We start from the raw sequence: 19,753 nt of genomic DNA, 5'->3' as shown, positions 1-19,753 counted from the left end.
GATGTAGACTTACGCGTGTGCTCTGTGCTGGCCATTGCACGTGACACTCATTGAGAAACTTCTCGAGAGTGAGAGGATAATTAAATCAAGACCTTAAGCTGCCGATAGGCGTTGATATACATCAACGGGGAGAGTTGAAAATGTGTGCCCCGACTGGGACTCGAACCCGGGATCTCCTGTTTACATAGCAGACGCTGTATCGATCTGAGCCACCGAGTGCAGAGAGAATATTCCGAATGCAGGGATTTTTCCCCTGCACGCTCCCCGGGAGACACACATTCCCAACTTAATGTCCACACACTACATCCGTAGTGCCCCTGCTCGTTACACTCATTACTTGCGGCAGAAAATCTTACCGAGTACCGTAAGAGTTCGGTCAACGCGTATACACTCGCACAGAAGAAGGTCAATGGCCGATTAGCCTAACTATCTATATGAAGACGGTATCTATTATTTCGGACATGTCCAAAAGAACGGATACCATCTTCATATACGCTACTGGCCATTAAAATTGCTACACCACGAAGATGACGTGCTACAGACGCGAAATTTAACCGACAGGAAGAAGATGCTGTAATATGCAAATGGTTAGCTTTTCAGAGCATTCACACAAGGTTGGCGACGGTGGCGACACCTACAACGTGCTGACGTGAGGAAAGTTTCCAACTGATTTTTCATACACAAACTGCAGTTGACCGCCGTTGCCTGCTGAAACGTCCTTGCGATGCCTCGTGTAAGGAGGAGAAATGCGTACCATCACGTTTCCGACTTTGATGAAGGTCGAATTATAACCTATAGCGATTGCGGTTTATCGTATCGCGACATTGCTGCGCGCGTTAGTCGAGATCCACTAGCAGTTAGCACAATATGGAATCGGTGGGTTCAGCAGGGTAATACGGAACGCAGCATCACAGACAGGAGCGCCTGCGACGGTGTACTCAACGACGAACGTGGGTGCACGAATGGCAAAACGTCATTTTTTCGGATGAATACAGGTTCTGTTTACGGCATCATGACGGTCGCATCCGTGTTTGGCGACGTCGCGGTGAACGCACATTGGAAGCGTGTATTCGTCATCGCCATGCTGGCGTATCAGTCACCTTTTGTTCGCATTGACGGCACTATGAACCGTGGACGTTACATTTCAGATGTGTTACGACCCGTGGCCCTACCCTTCATTCGATCCCTGCGAAACCCTACATTTCAGCAGGATAATGCACAACCGCATGATCCAGATCCTGTACGGGCCTTCCTGGATACATAAAATGTTCTACTGCTGCCCTTGCCAGCACATTTTCCAGATCTCTCACCAATTGAAAACGTCTGGTCAATGGTGGCCGAGCAACTGGCTCGTCACAATACGCCAGTCACTACTCTTGATGAACAGTGGTATCGTGTTGAAGCTGCATGGGCCGCTGTACCTGTACACGCCATCCCAGCTCTGTTTGACTCAATGCCCAGGCGTATCAAGTCCGTTATTACGGCCAGAGGTGGTTGTTGTGAGTACTGATTTCACAGGGTCTATGCACCCAAATTTCGTGAAAATGTCTGTTCAAGTATAATATATTTGTCCAATGAATACCCGTTTATCGTCTGCATTTCTTCTTGGTGTAGCAATTTTAATGTCCAGTAATGTACTTCTCGAGAAGGAGGGCAGGTAATTGGGAACAAATCCCTCGTCAGAGATTATGCTTCCAATTTTTTATTCATATTAAATTGAGAACTTTCTCATAAAAAATTCTTTTGCTCTGAGAATCTTGTCTGGAGGATCTTCTCTCTTTTATTCAAATGACACAACGAACACTACGAAATATGCAATTCCCTCTATGTGGAACAAGAAATGCTGTTACGGCATGAAATGTGCAATAAAACTGAGCTACGGCAATAAGAAATAAACAGCTCTACACGATAGCCGGTGCCGGCGGTGCCAGACAGCTGCCTGTCTTGCTGTACTCACGGCTCCAGTAGGCGTACGAGTCCTGGTCGTCCGACTCGTCGCAGACGCCTCCGCGCAGGCAGTGCAGGCCGAAGTCGGTGATCTTGAGCACGAAGCGGCTGTCCACCACGCAGTTTGACGACTTGAGGTTGCCGTGCGAGCGGATGTCGCTCGCGTGCAGGTAGCTCATGCCCTGAAACCAAAGGTGAGCAGCTACAGTGAGCAACGGAACAAACGTTTCCCAAATCGCTTCGACACGACACCTGCGTAATGTTTCTAAAGGCCTAGATATATTGTGTTTGAACATTATGAATTACCTCGAAGTAACCGATCTACTGACACACAGTCAACACGGATTTAGAAAACGTCGTTCTTGTGAAACACAACTAACTCTTTACTCGCACGAAGTGTTGGATGCTGTCGACAAGGGATTTAAAATTGATTCCGTATTTCTAGACTTCCGGAAGACTTTTGGCACTGTACCAAACAAGCGGCTTGTAAAGAAATTGCGTGCCTATGTAATATCGTCTCAGTTATGTGACTGCATTCGTGATTTCCTGTCAGAGAGGTCACAGTCCCTAGTAACTGACGGAAAGTCATCGAGTACAACAGAAGTGCTTTCTGGCGTTCCCCAATGCAGTGTTGTAGGCCCTTTGCAATGCAGTGTTGTAGGCCCTTTGCTGTTCCTTATCTGTATAACTGATTTGGGAGACAATCTGAGCAGCCGTCTTATGTTGTTTGCAGATGAAGCTGTCGTTTACCGACTAATATAGTCATCAGAAGATAAAATCAAATTGGAAAACGATTTAGAAAAGACATATGTACGGTGCGAAAACTGGCAGTTGACCCTACATAAAGAAAAGTGTGAGGTCATCCACATGATTGTTAAAAGGAATACGTTAAACTTCGGTTACACGATAAAATAGTGAAACCGATAGGCCGTAAATTCAACTAAATACCCAGGAATAGGTCATCCACATGATTGTTAAAAGGAATACGTTAAACTTCGGTTACACGATAAAATAGTGAAACCGATAGGCCGTAAATTCAACTAAATACCCAGGAATCACAATTACGAATAACTTAAACTGTAAGGAACACATAGACAATGTTGTGGGGAAGGCTAACCATAGACTGCGTTTTATTGGCAGGACACTTCGGAAATTTAACAGATCTAAGGAGACGGCCTACACTACGCCTGTCCGTCCTCTTTTAGAATACTGATGCAAGTACTGGTATCCTTACCAGATAGGGCTGACGGAGGACATCGAAAAAGTTCAAAGAAGGGGAGTACGTTTTGTATTCTCGCGAAATAGGGTGGAAAGTGTCAATGAAATGATAACAGGATGTGGGATGGACATCAGTAAAATAAAGGCGTTTTTCGGTGCGAGAGGAATCTTCTCACGAAATTCCTGTCACTAATTTTCTCTTCCGAATGCGAAAATATTTTGTTCACGCCGAACTACATAGGGAAAACCGATCACCATGATGGAATAAGGGAAATTTTTTTAGAGCTCGTACGGAAAAATATTGGTATTTGTTCTTCCCGCTCGCTATACGATGTTGGAATAATAGAGTATTGTGAAGGTGGTTCGATGAACCCTCTAACAGACATTTAAATGTGATTTTCAGAGTATCCATGTAGATGTAGATGTAGATCAGTTTTGTGACTGAATCTGTGGAATTTCGTTGTAGCGGCATGTATCACGGCCAGTATCTGCACTTCCAATAGAAATAATAATTTTAGCACTATGTTGCTGCCGTACAGTGTCGACAATGACAGTTATACAGCGTTTCTAAAATGAATCTAAGACAATGCAGGACAAATGCGACTAACAAGGGAACCTCCCCATCGCACCCCCCTCAGATTTAGTTATAAGTTGGCGCAGTGGATAGGCCTTGAAAAACTGAACACAGATAAATCGAGAAAACAGGAAGAAGTTGTGTGGAACTGTGAAAAAAATTGTTAAAATATACAAACTGAGTAGTCCATGCGAAGATAGGCAACATCAAGGACAATGGGAGACAGGCAGCGTCGTGGTCCCGTGGTTAGCGAGAGCAGCTGCGGAACGAGAGGTCCTAGGTTCAAGTCTTCCCTCGAGTGAAAAGTTTAATTTTTTATTTTCAGTTTATGTGACAAACTCTTATGTTTTCATCACTTTTTAGGGAGTGATTATCACATCCACAAGAAAACCTAAATCGGGCAAGGTAGAAGAATCTTTTTACCCATTCGCTAAGTGTACAAGTTAGGTGGGCCGACAACTTATTCCTGTCATGTGACGCACATGCCGTCACCAGTGTCGTATAGAATATATCAGACGTGTTTTCCTGTGGAGGAATCGGTTGACCTATGACCTTGCGATCAAATGTTTTCGTTTCCCATTGGAGAGGCACGTCCTTTCGTCTACTAATCCCACGGTATTGCGGTGCGGTCGCAAAACACAGACACTAAACTTATTACAGTGAACAGAGACGTCAATGAAAGAACAGACAGATCATAACTTTGCGAAAATAAAATTTTCAGTGGAGGGAAGACTTGAACCAAGGACCTCTCTCCCCGCAGCTACTCACGCTAACCACGGGACCACGGGGCTCCTGAGCTTACATGATCCTTGATGTTCCATATGTTACATGTGGACTACTCAGTTTGTATATTCTATTAATTTTTTTCATAGTTTCACACAACTTCTTCCTATTTTCTCGATTAATCTGTGTTCAGTTTTTCAAGACCTGTCCACTGTGCCAACTTATAATTAAATCTGAGGGGGGTGCGATGGGGAGGTTCCCTTGTAAGAATTGCGCTATGTGTATACATGATGATACTCGTATTAGTATCCTATGGCTCAATGGTCGTGTGCCAGTCTTTCTATGGACGCCACTTCGGCGACTTGTGTCCCTAGCCAAACAAATTATTTAACTGAAGAAATAGAACCTAATTTTCGTGATGAAGTCTCAGCCACGTATTTCTCCTGGAGACTTCTTGCACCGTTCATGTTGAGATACGAATGCTAGGTTAAAACGAAGACCGAAAATTCCGTGGTCCGGCCGATATTCGATCCCTAGACATCTCGGTTTCCACACACGCACTTCACTGCTAAACCACATGGCCCAATATACACTATGTGAACAAACGTATACGGACACCTAGCTTAAAATGACTTACAAGCTCGTGAGGCACTCCATCGGTAATGATGGAACGCAGTATGGTGTTGGCAGACCCTTATCCTTGATGACAGCTTCACCTCTCACAGGCATACGTTCAATGAGGCGCTGGAAGGTTTCTTGGGGAATGGCAGCCCATTCTTCACGGACTGCTGCACGGATGAGAGATATCGATGTCACTCGGTGACGTCTAGCACGAAGTCAGCGTTTCAAAACATCCCAAACATGTTCTGTAGGATTCAGGTCAGGACTCTGTGCAGGCGAGTTTATTACAGGGATGTTATTGTCGTGTAACCACTCAGCCACAGGCCATGCATTATGAACAGGTGCTCGATCGTGCTGGAAGATACAACCACCATCGCCGAATAGCTCTTCAACAGTGGGAAGCAAGAAGGTGCATCAAACATCAATGTAGGCCTCTGCTGTGATAGTGCCACGCAAAAAAAAAAAAAAAAAAAAAAAAAAAAAAAAAAAAAAAAAAGGTGCCAGCCCCTCGATGAAAAACACGACCACACCATAACACCACCGCCTCCGAATTTTGTTGTTGGCACTACAAACCCTGGCAGATGACTTTCACCGGGCTTTTGCAATACCCACATCCTGCCATCGGATCGCCACATTGTGTACCATGATTCGTTAGCTCACACAACGCTTTTCCACTGTTCAATCGTCCAATGTTTACGCTCCTTATTACACCAAGCGAGGCGTGGTTTGGCATTTACCGGCTTGATTTGTGGCTTATGAACATCCTCTCGACCATGAAATCCTAGTTTTCTCATCTCCTGCCTATCTGTCATAGTACTTGCAGTGGATCCTAATCCAGTCTGGAATTCCTATGCGATGGTCTGGATAGATATCTAGCTATTACACACTAAACCCTTTTCAACTGTCGGCGGTCTCTGTCAGTCAACAGACGAGGTCGGACAGTACGCTTTTGTGCTTTACGTATCGCTTCACGCTTCCACTTCACTATTACATCGAATACAGTGGATCTAGGGATGTTTAGGAGTGGGGAAATCTCGCGTACAGATGTATGACACAAGTGATATCCAATCAGCCGACAACATTCGAAGCCCGTGAGTTCCGCGGAGCGCCCCATTCTGTTCTCTCACGATGTATAATGACTACTGAGGTCGCTGATATGGAGTACCTGGCAGTAGGTGACAGCACAATGCACCTAATATGAAAAACATATGTCTTTGGGGGTGTCCGGATACTTTTGATCACACAGTGTACGTGTGGATGTCCATCTATAGGTTTTGATGAGCCAGTTTGTATGTGTCAAAATGTATGAAATATGTGCCCATATCTCTTGATAGCATTAACTTAGAAACATAATTTTTTTACACCGCCAAGGGACCATAAATCTTAGTATTTGACATAAATTTCAGTATGATCTCCTTACCCGTTCCTGTGGAGAAAGTCTCATGACGAGGTACTGAATAGAAGTGGGGAGAAGAGGATTTTGTGGAGGGATCGGTTGGTAGGTAAGGTTCTGAGGCATCAAGGGATCACCAATTTAGTATTGGAGGGCACCGTGAAGGGTAAAAGTCGTAGAGGGAGACCAAGAGATGAATACACTAATCAGATTCAGAAGGATGTAGGTTGCAGTAGGTACTGGGAGGTGAAGAAGCTTGCACAGGATAGAGTAGCATGGAGAGCTGCATCAAACCAGTCTCTGGACTGAAGACCACAACAACAACAATTACATATTGCTGATCTTAGAAGATAGGTGAAGGAAAGACAAACCTACATTCCAGCATTTATTGACTCAGAGAAAGCTTTCGACAATGGTCAGTGGAATACTCTCTTTCAAATTATAAAGGCTGCTGGGGTAAAATACAGAGAGCGAAAGCTGTTTACAGTTTGTATAGAAATCGGAAGGCAGTTACAAGACTCGGGGGGCACGAAAGGGAAGCAGTGGTTGGGAAGGGGGTGAGACAGTGTTGTAGCCTATCCCTGACGTTATTCAGTCTGTATATTGAGCAAGCAGTAAAGGAAACAAAAGAAAGATTTGGAGTATAAATTAAGATCCATGGAGAAGAGAGAAAAACTTCGAGGTTTGCCGACGACACTGTAACTCTGTCTGGGACAGCAAAGGACCTGAAAGAACACCTGGCCGGAATGGACAGTGTCTTGAAAGGACATAAGATGAAAATCAACAAAAGAAAAACAAGGATAACGGAATGTAGTAGAAGTAAATCAGGTGATGTTGAAGGAATTACATTAAGAAATCAGATACTTTAAGTAGTATATGAGTTTTTCTGTTTGGGAAGCAAAATAACTGATGGTGGTCGAAGCAGAGAGGATATAAAATGCAAACCGGCTATAGCAAGGAAAGCGTTTCTGAAGAAGAGAAATTTGTTAACATCGAGCATAGATTTAAGTGTCCGGAATTCCTCTCTGAAAGTATTTGTGTTGTGTGTAATCATATGTGGAAGTGAAACACGGGCGAAAAATAGTTTGGACAAGAAGAGAATAGTAGGTTTCGAAACATGGTGCTACAAAAGAATGCTGAAGATTAGATGGGTAGATCACGTAACTAATGAGGAGGTACTGAACAGATTTGGGAAGAAGAGGAGTTTATGGCACAACTTCACTAGAAGAAGGGATCGGTTGGTAGAACACGTTCTGAGGCATCAAGGGATCACCAATTTAATACTGAACGGAAGCGTGGAAGGTAAAAACCGTAGAGGGAGACCAAGAGATGAATATAGTTACCAGATTCAGAAGGATGTAGGTTGCAGTAATTACTCGGAGATGAAGAGGCTTGCACAGGATACAGTTGCATGGAGGACTGCATCAATTCAGTCTGTAGACTGAAGACCACAACAAGAACAACTATTACAGAATACTAATATTCGATTTTTTTTCTTTATTTTTACTGTAGAGCCTTGGTTCTTGTCGAATTTCATGACTCTAGGTCAATGAGAAGTAAGCTATAGATTGAGATGAGTTAGTTTGCGAGTATCGAAATATGTGGCATAAATGGTCGTATCTTCGGACTTCATAGAAGCTTAAATGTTTCTCACTCTCAAGGGTCGGAAGACCTCAGAACGTAACTTAAATTTCATCTTGATCCATGTCCCCTTTCCTAAATAAAAAATAGAAGTGGGTCAATCAATCTGCATGCAGACAGAGAAACAGAAAGATGGACAACAAAGTGACTGTATAAGGGTAATGTTTCTACCGGCTGATGTACGGAACCCCAAAATTGAGAGGTCTGACAGAGTGGATCATAATAAGCAACTTTCACATACCAAGCTCTGTTCACACCCCTCAGCGTTCGGCGCTGGGCGTCTTTTAACAGGGTCGCGCGCAGCTGGGATGGCAGGCATACAACCCGCTATCCGAGTGCACATGGTACCAGGTCCGCAGGATAACGTTTTCAATTTCTTAGTGAAGTAAAGGTAAAGGAAAGGTGGGGTTGACATTTCATGACCTATGTTTTCAATCAGTTACAAGAACTGCTCGAAATTACACCCACCAGCTTGTAAGTACAGCCTTGCATCGAGTCCTAAGTCACTGTCACACGGTGTCAGATACCTCTGGAAAAGTGAGGATTGCATGAGAGGCTGCCATAATTCATGCTATTAGGTCTCCATCCGTATCGATAGGTGTCTCGCAAACAACAGATTTCATGTTACTCCAGACGAAAACGCCGAGGGGTGCCAAATTGGGAAACGTGCAGGCCATGCCACCGGTCCACCGAATCTTATCCAGTTCTCACCAAAGGTCTCATCCAAATGATTTTGCACCGCACGAACGAAGTGCACAGATGCATTGTTCTGTTGGTACGACACGTCCTGTTTAACACTGAGTGAACCACGTTCTAATAACTCTGACAGTGTTTCCCTTAAGAAGATTAAATATCTGCATTCAAGTGCCAGAGGAGCATGTTTCGATCAATCAGATTATCGCCTACCGAACCAGATGACGCTCTTATTTACCGTCTAGTAAAATCATCCGACGATCAATTACAATTACAAAATGATCTAGAGGGAACTTCTGTACCTTGCGAAAAGTGGCAATTAGCACTAAACAAAGAGAAGTGCGAAGTCATCCACAGGGGTACTAAAGGAAATCCGATAAATTTTGGGTATACGATAAATCGCACAAATCTAAGGGCTGTCAATTCGACTAAATACCTAGGAATTACAATTACGAGCAACTTAAATTGTAAAGACCACAAAGAAAACATTGTGGTTGAAATGCCTCTGAGCACTATGGGACTTAGCATCTGAGGTCAGCGTTCTCGCTTCCCACGCCCGGGCTCCCGGGTTCGATTCCCGGCGGGGTCAGGGATTTTCTCTGCCTCGTGATGGCTGGGTGTTGTGTGCTGTCCTTAGGTTAGTTAGGTTTAAGTAGTTCTAAGTTCTAGGGGACTTATGACCACAGCAGTTGAGTCCCATAGTGCTCAGAGCCATTTGAACCAATTTTGAACCATCTGAGGTCATCAAACCCCTAGAACATAGAACTACTTAAACCTAACTAACCTAAGGACATCACACACACATCCATGCCCGAGGCAGGATTCGACCTGCGACTGTAGCGGACGCGCGGTTCCAGACTGAAGCGGCTAGAACGGCTCGGCCACACTGGCCGGCTAATATTGTGGGGAAGGCGAAACAAAGATTGCGTTTTGTTGGCAGAACACTTAGAAGATGCGACAAATCCACTAAAGAGTCAGCCTACATTACACTTGTCCGTCGTCTGCTGGAAAAGTACAAAGAAGGGCAGCTCGTTTCGTGTTATCGCGAATAGGGGTGAGAGTGTCACTGATATGATACGCGAGTTGGGGTGGCGGTCACTGAAACAAAGTTTTCTTTGCGGCGAGATCTATTTACGAAATTTCAATCACCAACTTTCTCTTCTTAATGTGAAAATATTTTGTTGACATCCACCTATGTAGGGAGAAATGATCATCATAATAAAATAAGAGAAATCTGAGCTCGAACGGAAAGGTTTAGGTGTTCCTTTTCCCCACGCGCCATTCGAGAGTGGGATGGAAGAAAAGTAGTATGAAAATGATTCGATGAACCCTCTGCCAGGCACTTAGGTGTGAATTGCGTAGTAACCATGTAGATGTGGATGTAGATCAGCCCAAATGTTGCCAGCAAAGCACCCTTAGCGGCCACGAACAGAGGTCCCGTGCGGATTTTGCTGTGCCCGCGCGTGTTGATTTTGGCTGTTGAACGCTGCTTCCCTTGTAAATGATGTCTCATCCGTTAAAAACATAAAGCCTGGGAATTCAGGATGAGTGGCACACTTCTGAAAATACCACAGGCAGAAGTCATTGTTAAGCTGCAAATCTTTTGGGTTAAGGGGCTCCGGAAAGGCTCAAAATCATGAAAAGTTCAATTTTTACTTTTTTGCGTTTTCTGAATCTGCAGACTATTACCTTTTAATAGATATATAATTTATTCAATTCCGAAGACTACAACTATTTTTAAATTTTTTTTGAAATGTGTTCTACATGGGCGTGACCCACTGTGGCGCTGTTAAACTGCTGTCAGATGGTGTTATTATTAACGTCCGTGTTCATCAGGTACGTTTTAGTGATGTGAGATAAAGTATGTGTTGTGGCTAACCTGTGATGGTTCAATATATATCGCTGGTGTGATTGTCGATTGTTTCATGTTTATTTACTCTGTCGTTATCTCGAAAATATTCGTAATTAATTCTGTTTCTTGAGTCTCTGTTTTGTTGAAGTATAATAATGAGTAAAAGTAAAGTTATTAGAAATCCTCTGAAGGCTTTTAAGAAAAGGAGAAATGTTGGAAAGCCAAAGGTATGTGTTATTACTGTAAACAATAAAGACGATGAAAATCCCCAACATAGCTTGTGTCCCAAAGAAGAAGACAGTTGGTGTAAATATAACAAAGGATTGCTAACTGGTGAAGTGTACACTCATAAGCATAGTCTGCCTCATGCAACAATGGAGGTGATAAAACCTATTTTCAGAGACTTCGCAGCACCAGAACTGTTGAAAAAGTGTATTCACGGAAAAACTCAAAACCCCAATGAAAGTGTAAATAGTGTTATATGGACGAGAATCCCCAAGACTGTATTTGTTGGAATAGAAACACTTCACTTTGGTGTGTATGATGCTGTTGCGACTTTCAATGATGGCAACATTGTAAGGTGCAAGGTATTTAGAAATATGGGAATGAAGATAGGTTCTAACACGGTACGAGCGATGCTTGCTTTAGACACGGAACGCCTTCGGGCTGCAGACAGGGCTGTAAAGAGTCTAGAAATACAAGCAAGAGTAAACAGGAGGAGGAACAAGAGGAAGCTGGAGGAGGAGTTTGCAGAGGATGAAGATAATCCATCCTATGGACCTGGAATGCACTAAAAAGTTAATCCAATCTTTGTCGCTCGATTCCCAAAACTTTTATTTTCTCATACTAATTACATGTTTTCTAAGGATCTTCCAAACATATTTGTTTCAAACTTTCAGTAAATGTTACACAGTACCTTCTGCTTATTTTACACAGCCTTTTTCCAAAAAACTGTATATTTTTGAATATATAAATAAAAAATTGCAAAAAAATGTGACTTTTCATTACAATTGAAAAAAAATCATCTTTAGTAACTGAACTAAAATTTTGTAAAATCCCTGTGTTAAGTTGTAGCCCATGTTCCAATAAATAATCTGTAAAAAGTTCAACTTCCTACCTCAAATACTTTGTGAGGAAAGATGTGATTTATAAGCGTTATTTTAACATTGCAAGTACAGGGCTATTACAAGTGATTGAAGCGATTTCATAAATTCACTGTAGCTCCATTCATTGACATATGGTCACGACACACTACAGATACGTAGAAAAACTCATAAAGTTTTGTTCGGCTGAAGCCGCACTTCAGGTTTCTGCCGCCAGAGCGCTCGAGAGTGCAGTGAGACAAAATGGCGACAGGAGCTGAGAAAGCGCATGTCGTGCTTGAAATGCACCCACATCAGTCAGTCATAACAGTGCAACGACACTTCAGGACAAAGTTCAACAAAGATCCACCAACTGCTAACTCCATTCAGCGATGGTATGCGCAGTTTAAAGCTTCTGGATGCCTCTGTAAGGGGAAATCAACGGGTCGGCCTGCAGTGAGCGCCGAGTGTGGGAGGAACTTGATTATCGGCTTGATGTCTGCCAAATCACTAAAGGGGCACATATCGAACATTTGTGAATGCCTAAAAAAACTTTTTGAGTTTTTGTATGTGTGTGTAAAGCATTGTGAAAATATCTCAAATAATAAAGTTATTGTAGAGCTGTGAAATCGCTTCAATCATTTGTAATAACCCTGTATAGGGCGTTCCGGAGCCCCTTAAGGGCCTGAACGTTGAAGGCGGTTAGGGTGCAAATCGTCTTCGTTACAAACACACGCCAGACAGTGGAACAGCTTACACCCACATCTCAAGCTACACTCAGTTGTGGGCGTGATTTGTAGCAGTGCTAACATCTCCTCCTCAAGCTCTGAGGTATGCACTGTGCGCTGATGACCACCTCGGCACTCACAAACGCAACACGTTCGTGTTCCGTCACATTACGGAACAAAAGCCGTGGCGTTGCCCTACCCGGAATACCTGCTACTATTTCGACTCGGATTGCGAGTTGGATACCTAGCGCCGAATGCTAAGGGATGCCGACGTGGTTTTGTATGTGAAAGTAACATGTTGTGACCTACAGTCAGCCCTCTCATTGCGTCCGTGTCACAAACTGAATGCGTTGGGTTTCGATGTAAGTCTTAAACGTACACGCACCATTACGACGCCAAGTCAGCAAACAATTCACACTTTTAGTGACGCGTGGATGGCGATGAACGTACGTGGATCTGGCACTTGACGATTGGAAACTACTGAACGTACAACTGTTGAGCAGCGAGACCATTTCAGTCCACTACCCCGTTCGTCTACCCTTTCCACCTACGAAAAGCGTTCCATTTCGTGTACGCTCCGCACAGTACCAACCATGAGAGTGTCCCCGTTTGTTGACAAACTGACGCAGGGTGAACCAGACTCTGCAATGTGTACAGTTGCCGCCCTGTGTGCGACATAGGATCAAACAGGCCTCGGCACTCACAAACGCAACACGTTCGTGTTCCGTCACATTACGGAACAAAAGCCGTGGCGTTGCCCTACCCGGAATACCTGCTACTATTTCGACTCGGATTGCGAGTTGGATACCTAGCGCCGAATACTAAGGGATGCCGACGTGGTTTTGTATGTGAAAGTAACATGTTGTGACCTACAGTCAGCCCTCTCATTTTGTAGATTCATTTTAGAGACACCCTGTACGAGGAGCGATCAAAAACTTTCTGTATGAGGGCGTTGCCACAGCGTATATGTCAGATATCGCGCCTCCGATACGAGGTGCGGCTAGAAAAAAACCGGACTGATGCTGGAAAAACATTTATTTACAATTTCATGTTATCTCCTTCAATGTACTCTCCTCCTCGGTCTCTACACCGCTCCATACGAATTTTCCACTTTTCACAGCAATGCTGCAGATCATTTTCGGTAAGTCCATACATTACTTCCGTCGCTTTTTCTTTTACTGCTTCAACAGTCTCAAATCTAGTTCCTTTCAAAGCTGACTTGACTTTAGGGAAAAGAAAAAAGTCACAGGGGGCCAAATCAGGTGAGTAGGGTGGATGATCTAAGATGGGAATGTTGTGTTTTGCCAAAAACGTCTTCACTGACAACGCACTGTGAGCTGGGGCATTGTCTTGGTGAAGGATCCATGACTTTTTTCTCCACAAATCGTTCCGTTTTCTCCGTACTCGCTCACGTAGGGTAGCCAGGACGCTAATGTAGTAATGCTGATTCACTGTTTGTCCCTCTGGTACCCAATCAATGTGCACAATCCCCTTGATGTCAAAAAAAACAATCATCATTGCCTTGAATTTCGATTTTGACATTCGTGCTTTTTTTTGTCGTGGAGAACCAGGAGTTTTCCAATGCATCGATTGGCGTTTAGTTTCGGGATCGTAAGTAAAAAACCACGATTCATCCCAAGTAATAACATTTTGTAAGAAGGTGGGATCACTTTCAACGTTTTCCAGGACGTCAGAACAAATCATTCTTCGGCGTTCCTTCTGTTCAATTGTGAGACACTTTGGAAGCATTTTTGAACACACTTTGTTCATGTTGAAACTTTCATGAAGAATCCGCCTAACACTTTCCTTGTCAACTCCTGTTAACTCAGACACTGCTCTGATTGTTAAACGGCGATCTTGTCGAACAAGTTTACCGATTTTTTCAATGTTTGCATCAGTTTTTGCTGACAATGGTCTGCCACTGCGAGTGTCATCACTGGTGTCTTCGCGGCCATTTTAAATCGTTTAAACCACTCAAACACTTGTGTTCGCGATAAACAATCATCGCCGTACACTTGTTGTAACATTACAAACGTTTCACTTGCAGATTTTCCTAGTTTGAAACAAAATGTGATGTTAACACGCTGTTCTTTCTGTACACTCAACATTTTCCGACGCACAGACAAAACGTCAACTACTTACAACAGACGCCACGAGCAGACTGAGTGCAGGAGGCAGATGAAACTCGAGCAGTTGGCCGAGCGAGAGTCACGTGACAGGCCACGCGACTTTCAGCCTTATTGCATTCGTTTTATTGTTTCACCAGTACTAGTCCGGTTTTTTTCTAGCCACACCTCATACAGGCACCGACATATAGGCAAGGTCCTAGCGGGATTATGTAAGGGGTCCGCAGGCCCTTACTATTAAAATTTGCGCTCACACAGGTCGACAGGGCAAATATCGAGTAGTGTGTGCAGGACGCGCGAGCTAGAGGGGATTCCCCGGAGTGCCGAGTGGACGGCTTGGGTAGATTCCCGCGAGGCGGGAATAACTGGGCGGAGAGCAGTGCGAAGTTAGTAGCGTGGAGGATGCCGTGAGGGTGTGTTAGGTTCCCGCGAGGCGGGCATAGCTGTGCAAAAGCCAGCAGAAATTAATACAAATTACCGGCAAAGGGAGTGGCCAACGCCGTGGTTTAACCCCTTTGCATCAGTATTATGCGGGAAGTGAGAAAGTTTTATTATAAAGTGATATTCGTGATATTGAGTGCCGCTATTATACTCCCGTGTCTACCGCGCCGGCATTACTTGGATTACAGTGATTGGATATTGCGTGTGACGATTAACAATAACTAGAGAGACCTGTGATGAGAGTAGCCGTCATTAACAGTGTATTGACGAAGGCAGTGGCTGTCTCCTTATTTTTGTGCTTTACTAAGAATATAGGCTTTGGTTGTGAAACTGTGTTTGCTGTCCTCATTACCACCAAACCATACTTATTACCATATTTGGGAGGACAGTACGGAATGTAACACCTCCTGAGCAGTCCAATCCGATTGCTAGCCCATTAGGTACACGGTCACATTAATTAATTATCTAATTTTGGGCTGCTAATCAGATCCGCGAACGAGCGGATAACTAAAACCAGAATCGGGAGTGTTACACAGTTGGCGACCGTGACAGGACAACTGCAATTTTCGGACGAATCGCGTTAACACAGTTGGCTTACCGTGAAAAGAACAAGTGCAATTTTCGGACGAGAAAACAAAATTTTTCAATGTGGAATCGGGACAGTGCATGAACGTTAAAATCGCGATAAGGAACAGTGTAATTTTTGAACAATACGAAGTAATAATATCGCAAGATTGTGACTAAACTGTTTTGTTGGCTATATTAAACGGTATTGCATAGTGCAAATGCGAAAATCCACGCGAAAAACTGTGAAAAGTGGACGCTAAAGAGAGACACGTGTGAACGTTAAAATAGCAAAACGAGCTAAGATTTCGTCACAAAAGTTGTTAGAAAGGTGTTTTGTGGTGATATGTTGACTGAAATTGCTTTTTGAACGGCGAAAATCGGACAGATTCGTGTGGACCCATAAACTGGTATGCTGATGATAACGTATGGTGGCGATGCAGTTAGGGAGTGACGTCACGCAGAGCCACGTAGCAGTCGCGCCAAAGAGCTTCGATCCGCGAGGTGATTTCACACAACGAACGACGCAACTTCGAGACAACGAGCGCAGTCCCGGCATCTAGCGGCAGAGCTACAAACTACGTCCGCCTACAGCGCCACGGAGCGGCCGACGGGGAACTACGTCGCCTTGCAGCTGACCAACTTCACGCGAGCTCCAACGGCGGCCCAGCCACGCCTATCCGAAACGTCAAAACATCGCGACTCGTGGTAACGTCGGTTGGTGAGTGAAGACGACGGGTTAAAATAACAGTAAATTGCAGTGTGCAGTCTTCGTGATAAATAAACAGTTTTAACTGATATTTACATTAGGGAAAAGTGTTTAATTGCAATAATTTCAGAAAAGTTGCGAAACATACTCGGAAGTCTAGCATGCCTATTTGTGCACACTGCACTGTATAAATGATAATGATTTTGATGAATTTGCATTTATAGATGTTGTGAATGTTGTGATTATCTTGTTTAAAATATTTTTGCATAAATTGTGTATGTGAAAATTGTTTTTGAAGTATTAGGTTTTTTTGAAGAGCTGTTATGTTCCATACTCAGGCATGTTGTGTCATTTTGGGAACTAAATGAAAGGGTTACCGGTAATGTTTGAGTAGGTTCATGATAATTAGGAGTGTTTTGAATTATTGGAGGTTATTTTGTACTACTTGCCTGGGCATTAAATATAAACCAAAAATGTCTTCTGAAGATAGGCAGGTCTGTGAGGCAGCAGTTGAAAGGAAAGGGGTAGGACAGAGAGACAGAGATGATTCAGGAATTAGTGATGGTGAATTGTCATTAGGAAGCCCAGCAGCCCATTCAACTAGTTATCCTGAGACACCGGAACAAACGACGAGAACTAGTCCAGTTTCAGAGGATGAAGATAAGTGGTCGATGTTGGTAGACTTGATAAAGGAATATTTACAAAAAGGGAAGAAATAGTACGAGAACTCAAAGAATCAATAAAGAAGAGTTCACAAGAACTCAGAGAATCATTAGAGAAGGGTTTACAAGAAAGGGAAGAAATAGTACGAAATTTTGGAAAATCATTAAAGGAAGATTTACAAGAATTTAGAGAAAACTTGGAGTCAGGTAAGGAAACTATAGTACAAGAAATCAGAACTTCGTACACAAAGACGGAATGTGATCTGAAGAAGGAAATGCAGGAAGTACCAAAACGACTGAAGATGAACGTCGACGAGAGAGAAAGTAAACTACAGACAAATATAGAACAGGTCCAGGGAGACGTGGAGAAGACGGAAGAAGAGCTAACAAAAAAGACAGAAGAAGATGTTGAAGAAAATAGAACCGAAATGGAAGAAAAGATCACCGAAGTGACGCAGATGCAGAAACAATGCAACAACGTGGTTGAGAAGATAGAAGAAGATGTGGAAGGAAATGGAACCGAATTGGGAGAAAAGAACATTGAAGTGACACAGATGCAGAAACAATGCAACAACGTGGTTGAGAAGATAGAAGAAGATGTGGAAGAAAATGGAACCGAATTGGGAGAAAAGAACATTGAAGTGACGCAGATGCAGAAACAATGCAACGACGTGGTTGAGAAGATAGAAGAAGATGTTGAAGAAACTAGAATCGAGATGGGAGAAAAGATCACCGAAGTGACGCAGATGCAGAAACAATGCGACGACATGGTTGAGAAGATAGAAGAAGATGTGGAAGAAAATGGAACCGAATTGGGAAAAAGGACCACCGAAGTGACGCAGATGCAAAAACAATTGGCAGTAAATCTGAGAAATGCTGTAGCCATGCAGCGAGAAGATGACCAGAGGGATGCAATCGAAGGTGAGGCCTTCACGTGTGGAATCAAGAGGAAGAGAGAGACTACGGATAATGATCGGTTTGGAAGAGAATTGTTGAAGGAATGCTGGCCCAAAAGTCGTCAGTGTACAACACTTGAGAACCCACTACGATGCAGACCACTTAGTAATGGGAAAGGAACGTCGGAAGAAATTGCCGAGCATTCATGTAAATTGAACGAGACTTCGGAACGACCACTGAGTGACAACGTTATGGTATCTGCAATAAAAAGAAGATTGAATCAGAAAAGACAAGGAACCGTATCCAGGAGCCCAATTAAAGGTAGAAAGGCCTTAATGAAGATACTGGAGCAGTTGGAGTCAATTAAATCACAGAAGTACAAGCAAGCTAATGATCGAAATAGAGAAGGGAGTAATGACCCACGGATTCATATTAATCATTCGTCTGATTTCCGAGGAAGAGGCGGAGGAACCGATAAACCGAATGACACTCCAGATGAGGTCCGGTCTAGAGTGAGGGCTATAATGACACAAATAAACCTGCTAAGACATGGTTAGGACAATTAGCTATAGAATGGACAATTGAAAGAGGGAAGTGTTTATTTACATTTGGGCTTTGTGACATATTACAATTAGAGTTGCATATTTCATGTCAAAGACTATCTCAGAATGAATATAAAACTTGTAATAATTATGTTGTAATAATAATCCATATGTTCTGTATTTAGGTAAGGAAGTTTTGAGTGCATATGTTGTGTATGTTTTCATTTTTGATATTGGACTACAGACGACTGTTGCTGGTTAAAATGAAAATTTGTAATTTTGAACAATGCCATTTATGTGATGTAATAACCTTTTTGTAGAATTTGTTGTGGAGGCAGCCCACTACCGGAGTCCAGGATTATTTTGACAAATTGTAAATTCATTAATGATTTGTATTGCATGTTTTGTTCAATGTAACTATGTTTTTTAATATCCCTTGCCGATTCTTTTTCACCTGCGGTTCAAAAGAAGTTTTTGAGGGCGGGGATGTAAGGGGTCCGCAGGCCCTTACTATTAAAATTTGCGCTCACACAGGTCGACAGGGCAAATATCGAGTAGTGTGTGCAGGACGCGCGAGCTAGAGGGGATTCCCCGGAGTGCCGAGTGGACGGCTTGGGTAGATTCCCGCGAGGCGGGAATAACTGGGCGGAGAGCAGTGCGAAGTTAGTAGCGTGGAGGATGCCGTGAGGGTGTGTTAGGTTCCCGCGAGGCGGGCATAGCTGTGCAAAAGCCAGCAGAAATTAATACAAATTACCGGCAAAGGGAGTGGCCAACGCCGTGGTTTAACCCCTTTGCATCAGTATTATGCGGGAAGTGAGAAAGTTTTATTATAAAGTGATATTCGTGATATTGAGTGCCGCTATTATACTCCCGTGTCTACCGCGCCGGCATTACTTGGATTACAGTGATTGGATATTGCGTGTGACGATTAACAATAACTAGAGAGACCTGTGATGAGAGTAGCCGTCATTAACAGTGTATTGACGAAGGCAGTGGCTGTCTCCTTATTTTTGTGCTTTACTAAGAATATAGGCTTTGGTTGTGAAACTGTGTTTGCTGTCCTCATTACCACCAAACCATACTTATTACCATATTTGGGAGGACAGTACGGAATGTAACACCTCCTGAGCAGTCCAATCCGATTGCTAGCCCATTAGGTACACGGTCACATTAATTAATTATCTAATTTTGGGCTGCTAATCAGATCCGCGAACGAGCGGATAACTAAAAGAATAATCGGGAGTGTTACAATTAGCAGAGCGGTCTAGGGCGCTGCAGTCATGGACTGTGCGGCTGATCCCGGCGAAGGTTCGAGTCCTCCCTCGGGCATGGGTGTGTGT

The 19,753-nt window shown here is 43.5% G+C and overlaps 1 protein-coding gene across 1 annotated transcript in view; it reads right to left on the bottom strand.

Annotated features, from left to right (window-relative positions):
• Positions 1-19,753, bottom strand: part of LOC126260737 (atrial natriuretic peptide receptor 1-like) — a 506,740-nt gene that overhangs the window by 208,617 nt on the left and 278,370 nt on the right. Inside the window, exon 14 of the mRNA XM_049958075.1 lies at positions 1,958-2,129. Within this exon, the coding sequence (XP_049814032.1) occupies positions 1,958-2,129 (172 nt within the window). The remainder of the gene's footprint in view (positions 1-1,957; positions 2,130-19,753) is intronic.

Source organism: Schistocerca nitens, chromosome 5, assembly GCF_023898315.1.
Source record: "Schistocerca nitens isolate TAMUIC-IGC-003100 chromosome 5, iqSchNite1.1, whole genome shotgun sequence".
In the NCBI taxonomy this organism is placed as follows: domain Eukaryota; kingdom Metazoa; phylum Arthropoda; class Insecta; order Orthoptera; family Acrididae; genus Schistocerca; species Schistocerca nitens.
Note: the sequence above shows the minus strand (reverse complement) of the source record. Positions and strands in the feature narration are given on the sequence as shown.